This window comes from Microtus ochrogaster, unplaced genomic scaffold, assembly GCF_000317375.1.
Source record: "Microtus ochrogaster isolate Prairie Vole_2 unplaced genomic scaffold, MicOch1.0 UNK31, whole genome shotgun sequence".
In the NCBI taxonomy this organism is placed as follows: Eukaryota; Metazoa; Chordata; class Mammalia; order Rodentia; family Cricetidae; genus Microtus; species Microtus ochrogaster.
This window is the reverse complement of record NW_004949129.1, coordinates 1,041,443-1,045,919: the sequence shown is the minus strand read 5'-3', so window position 1 is coordinate 1,045,919 and position 4,477 is coordinate 1,041,443. Positions and strand designations below refer to the sequence as shown.

The 4,477-nt window shown below is 46.9% G+C and overlaps 1 protein-coding gene across 1 annotated transcript in view; it reads right to left on the bottom strand.

Annotated features, from left to right (window-relative positions):
- Positions 1-3,295, bottom strand: part of Krt27 (keratin 27) — a 5,704-nt gene extending 2,409 nt beyond the window's left edge. Inside the window, exons 1-5 of the mRNA XM_005368246.2 lie at positions 2,856-3,295; positions 2,098-2,180; positions 1,589-1,745; positions 1,135-1,296; positions 925-1,050 (exon numbers count right to left, since the gene is read on the bottom strand). Of these exons, the coding sequence (XP_005368303.1) occupies positions 925-1,050; positions 1,135-1,296; positions 1,589-1,745; positions 2,098-2,180; positions 2,856-3,269 (942 nt within the window). The 5' untranslated portion in view covers positions 3,270-3,295. The remainder of the gene's footprint in view (positions 1-924; positions 1,051-1,134; positions 1,297-1,588; positions 1,746-2,097; positions 2,181-2,855) is intronic.
- Positions 3,296-4,477: the final 1,182 nt, after the last annotated feature.

Genomic DNA, 4,477 nt, shown 5'->3' with positions numbered 1-4,477 from the left:
CTCTCTCTCTCTCTCTCTCTCTCTCTCTCTCTCTCTCTCTCTCTCTCTTTTCTTTTCTTTCTTTCTGAGGCAGGATCTCTCTATATAGCCCTGGCAATCCTGGAACAAGTTATTTAGACCAGATTGGCCTTGAACTCACAGAGATCCAACTGTTTCTGCTTCCCCAGTGCTGGGATCAAAGGTGTGCACCACCCTGCCTGGCTAGGTGACAGTATTTACCGACCATTTTCAAGCCAGGTATTTTCCTATGAGGCCCGTTTTTAACACATTTACATACAGCGCATGCGTTCTTTTGTGGGTCAGGGCTGGCCGTCTCCTAGCCATAGGAGGAAAGGTACAGACTCTGGTCTGGCAGGTGGGAGATTAAGTCCCGTTCTTTCCATTTGTGCTACTCTGGGAGTCACCGCCCCTCTTTGAATCTGATTCTTCTTCCGGAGATACTGACGTGAGCTGTGAAGACGGCCTGCCTACGCCTCAGGGGGCATTGCAGGCTAACCTGTGGGTGAGCGACTGGGCAAACCCTTAATGAAAAGGGTGATTATTACTGTCATTAGGCGCGTTTCGCTTTAGACTCAACCTTCACACCTCTACTTTGCTTCTTATTTATGCCACTTAAAAGGAATTTAAGTGCTCTTAATTAACTGACCAACAGGAAGGCTTGGTGGGGAAACCGGGGAAGATATTTCTGCTCTGCAGAGATTTTTTGATACAGGTAAAATGAATTTCTTCCGGAGCACGTCAAAATAATTGTATTTGCAGGTTCCCAGGGCTTACTGACAGCTAGGCATGACTTTCAAGCATATGTCAACAAGTAATCAGAGGCTAAAATCCCAAGTAAGTAACACTACAAGGATGAACATTCTTAGGAGTTTTTTTTTTTTTTTTCAACTTCCAAAGCAAAGCTGCCTCGTCCTTCATACTTACCATGGCCAAGAGGGACTGCAGCTCTATCTCCAGGGTTTGGAGGGTCCGTTTCATCTCAGTAAGTTCGTTTCGGGCTGAGGTGGTGGCTCCAGCATCGTCTGAAATCTGTTGTTGCAGGGTGGCGCTCTGCGAAGGCAGGAGCTGGTGTCAGGGTGGGGACAGCGGCATTCACACCTGGTGCCGGGTGTGTGTCCGCGAGCCAGCCTTTACCTTTTCCTGGAACCAGGCCTCGGCGTCCCTGCGGTTCTGCTCAGCCAGGGCCTCGTACTCGGCTCGCATGTTGTTCAGCAGGACGGTGAGATCCACACCCGGGGCCGCGTTCATCTCCACGTTCACGTTGCCTCCCGCTGCGCACTGCAGAGCCTGCATTTCCTGGAACGGTTTGTTCAGCCACATCAGGCTCTGACTGGTTGGATGGGAGCCAAGTGGACAGGACCCACATGGCTCAGAGCTTTTTCTGAGGTTTGTTGCTTTTTCTCGTTTGAGACAGTCTTGCCTGAGATCTGGGATGGTAGCTGTGAGCTACCATCCTGGACTGGTTTGTTTCATTTGAGAAGGAGTAATAGAAACATTCCAAAGGCACAGGGGAAATTAAAACCGTCTTGATATGAAGCTATTTCGGGAAGGAGGCAGGCTATGAAGACAGGGAAGGTTGAGAGCCTACCTCCTCGTGGTTCTTCTTGAGGTACGCCAGCTCCTCCGTGAGTGTTTCCAGCTGGACCTCGAGGTCAGTTCTGCACAGGGTCAGCTCGTCCAGGACCCTTCGCAGGCCATTGATGTCGGCATCCACGCTCTGGTGAAGCGCCAGTTCACTTTCGTACCTTAGAGATGTGTTGGAAGGGCTCATTGTCTCCCACCAGATTTGAGACTCCCCACTTTCTGGGTCATCCTAAAACTTAACCTAGCATAGCAAGCTTCAGCGAGTCTACCTACGATGGATAGATACATTTCTATGAAGCTAGATAATGGGGGTAGTCAAAGTTCTCTTCCCTTCTGACCATGACAATCATTTGTGTAAGCTCCGAATTCTCTAAGTTAATTGGGTGGGTTAACTAATGCTCTAAAATGAACAAAGGGACAAACAACAGAGCAGAGAAGACTCCCAACGACACGCCAGGAAAAGAGGGAAGTCCCGGGATCGCTGCTGGCCTGTTTTCATTGGGCTCAACTCACTTCATTCTGAAGTCATCCGCCGTCAGTCTCGCGTTGTCGTTTTGCAGGACGATGTTGGCGTTGTTTGCGGTTGCGGAGATGATCTGATGAATGGAGAGGTGGGCGAGAGTGAGCACATAATAAAACATGCACATTTCCTTGCACTCCAGGAGCATCTGGAAATCACAGGAATGCTTCTCGCACCTAGAGCTGATGATCAGGTGTTGTGAAAATGGGAACTCGAGATATAGTCAGTTTTACTTTATATTTTAATTTCTACTTCACCTTTAAAAAATTTCCTCTTACATTTATAAATATATAGTTGGAGACACCGGGCAGTTTTTTAAATATATATTTTCATTTTACTAAAAAGATTCTTGCATGCCTGATTTCAGATGGGTGGGTCATGATCAAAGATTGTAATTATAATATAAATTGTTATTGTTTTTTTTTTAATTCACTTGTTTTATGTGTATGGGTGTCTTGACTGTGTGTATTTTTGTGCACCATGTGTATGCCTGGTGCCCCCAGAGACTGGGAGAAGGCTTCAGATTCCCTGGAACTAGAGTTAGGTTGTGAGCCACTTTGTAGATGCTGGGAATTTAACCCCGGGTCTTCTGGAAGAGAAGCAGTCAGTGTTCTTAACTGCTGAGCCCTCTCCCCAGCCCAGAAATTATTTGGAATATTGACAATGAAGTTCTAGAAGCTGTGCTCCATGTCCTGCTGTGACCTCTTCTATTTTTCCTTGTCTATATGTCCCATGTCCCTGTACTTCTTACCTGGGATCTGAGGTCATCAATGATCGGGAAGTATCGACTGTAGTCATGATCGAGACCACGGCATGAACCAGGTCCAAATTTTTCATACCAGTCCTTGATCTTCTGCTCCAGGTCGGCGTTGGCCTCCTCTAGCGCTTGTACATTCTCCAGGTAGGAGGCCAGGCGGTCGTTGAGGTTCTGCATGGTCACCTTCTCATTGCCTGACAGGAGGCCATGCTCGTTTGTCGTAAAGGCCCCACAAGACGCACTGCCCATACCGAGCCCTCCTGCAGAGGAACTGCCTCCAAAGGCGCAGGAGAAACCACTTCCGATGCCTGGCACGCCGCACGCATTTCCAGCCCCCAAAGCTGTTCCGGTGCCGGAGAGCCTCACGGAGCCCAGCCGTCTGGATGCGGAGGAGAAGCGAGCGGACATCGTGCTTACGCTGGAGTGTTGCTCCGAGGGTGAATGTCCTACTGGGTGAGGACTGCTTTATATATGCAACGTTAGGGTGTCTCTAGGGGAAACTCTGCCTCTCCTAGCAAAACGGTGTTTGCTAGCTCATTGAGAATTACTCGTAAGTGGGTGACATTTTGCCCTAATGAATGTCTTCACGCTGCCGTGGCCACTTCCGTAGGTGGATGGTTATCTTGATGTTTGTTGTCTTTGGGAGGGAGCAGGGTGGAGTATTATCAAAGTTATTATAGTGATGCCTTTGAATTTAAGGTGAGCAATCCTTCCTGCCTCCTAGGCTCCAGGAGTATACAATTCCTTAAAGAATTCAAAAGCAACGTGGCAAATACAATCCTCTTTCCCTTGCCCAACAACACCTGTATGTCTCTGGCAAGCAATTCACCATCTGCCTTGTTCTCTATCAGAGACGTTGAAAATAATTTCAAGACCAAGAGCCTTGGATTCTGGAGGAAGGAAGCTGAGTTTTAAATGAAAAAAAAAAAATAAAGGTCCTTTTTTGGAAACAGAAAGTTTTCCCTTGATCTTTTATCCTTGCTGAATTACCATTTAATCTGAACAGGTTTTTGCCCGAGTCATGTTTCTAGGCAGCTCATAAGGGGAACTCTATTAGTCTCCATGGCCCCTAATTTCCTTCCTTCCTTCCTTCCTTCTTTCTTTCTTTCTTTCTTTCTTTCTTTCTTTCTTTCTTTCTTTCTTTCTTTCTCTTCCTATTACATTTTTTATTGATTTTTATTGAGCTCTACATTTTTCTCTGCTCCCCTCCCCGCCTCTCCTCTCCCCTTCAACCCTCTCCCAAGGTCCCCATGCTCCCAATTTACTCAGGAGATCTTGTGTTTTTTCTACTACCCATGTAGATTAGATCCATGTATGTCTCTCTTAGGGTCCTCATTGTTGTCTAGGTTCTCTGGAATTGGGATTTGTGGCCCCTAATCTCTTTAGCTGTAAATGAAGGACCAAGTTCCCTTTTTCTGTCTGTAGGTTTCTAGTATTTTGATGTATCTTCCTCTCCTTAGAATATTTCTGTACTTGCCTCCTCTACTTTTCACCTCCTATGCCTTCCTGAATTTTGGTTCTATTATTTTAGAGACTTCAGGTTTATCATGAATCACTGCACACCTCCAATTCAGCCTTCCCTTCCCTTCCCTTCCCTTCCCTTCCCTTCCCTTCCC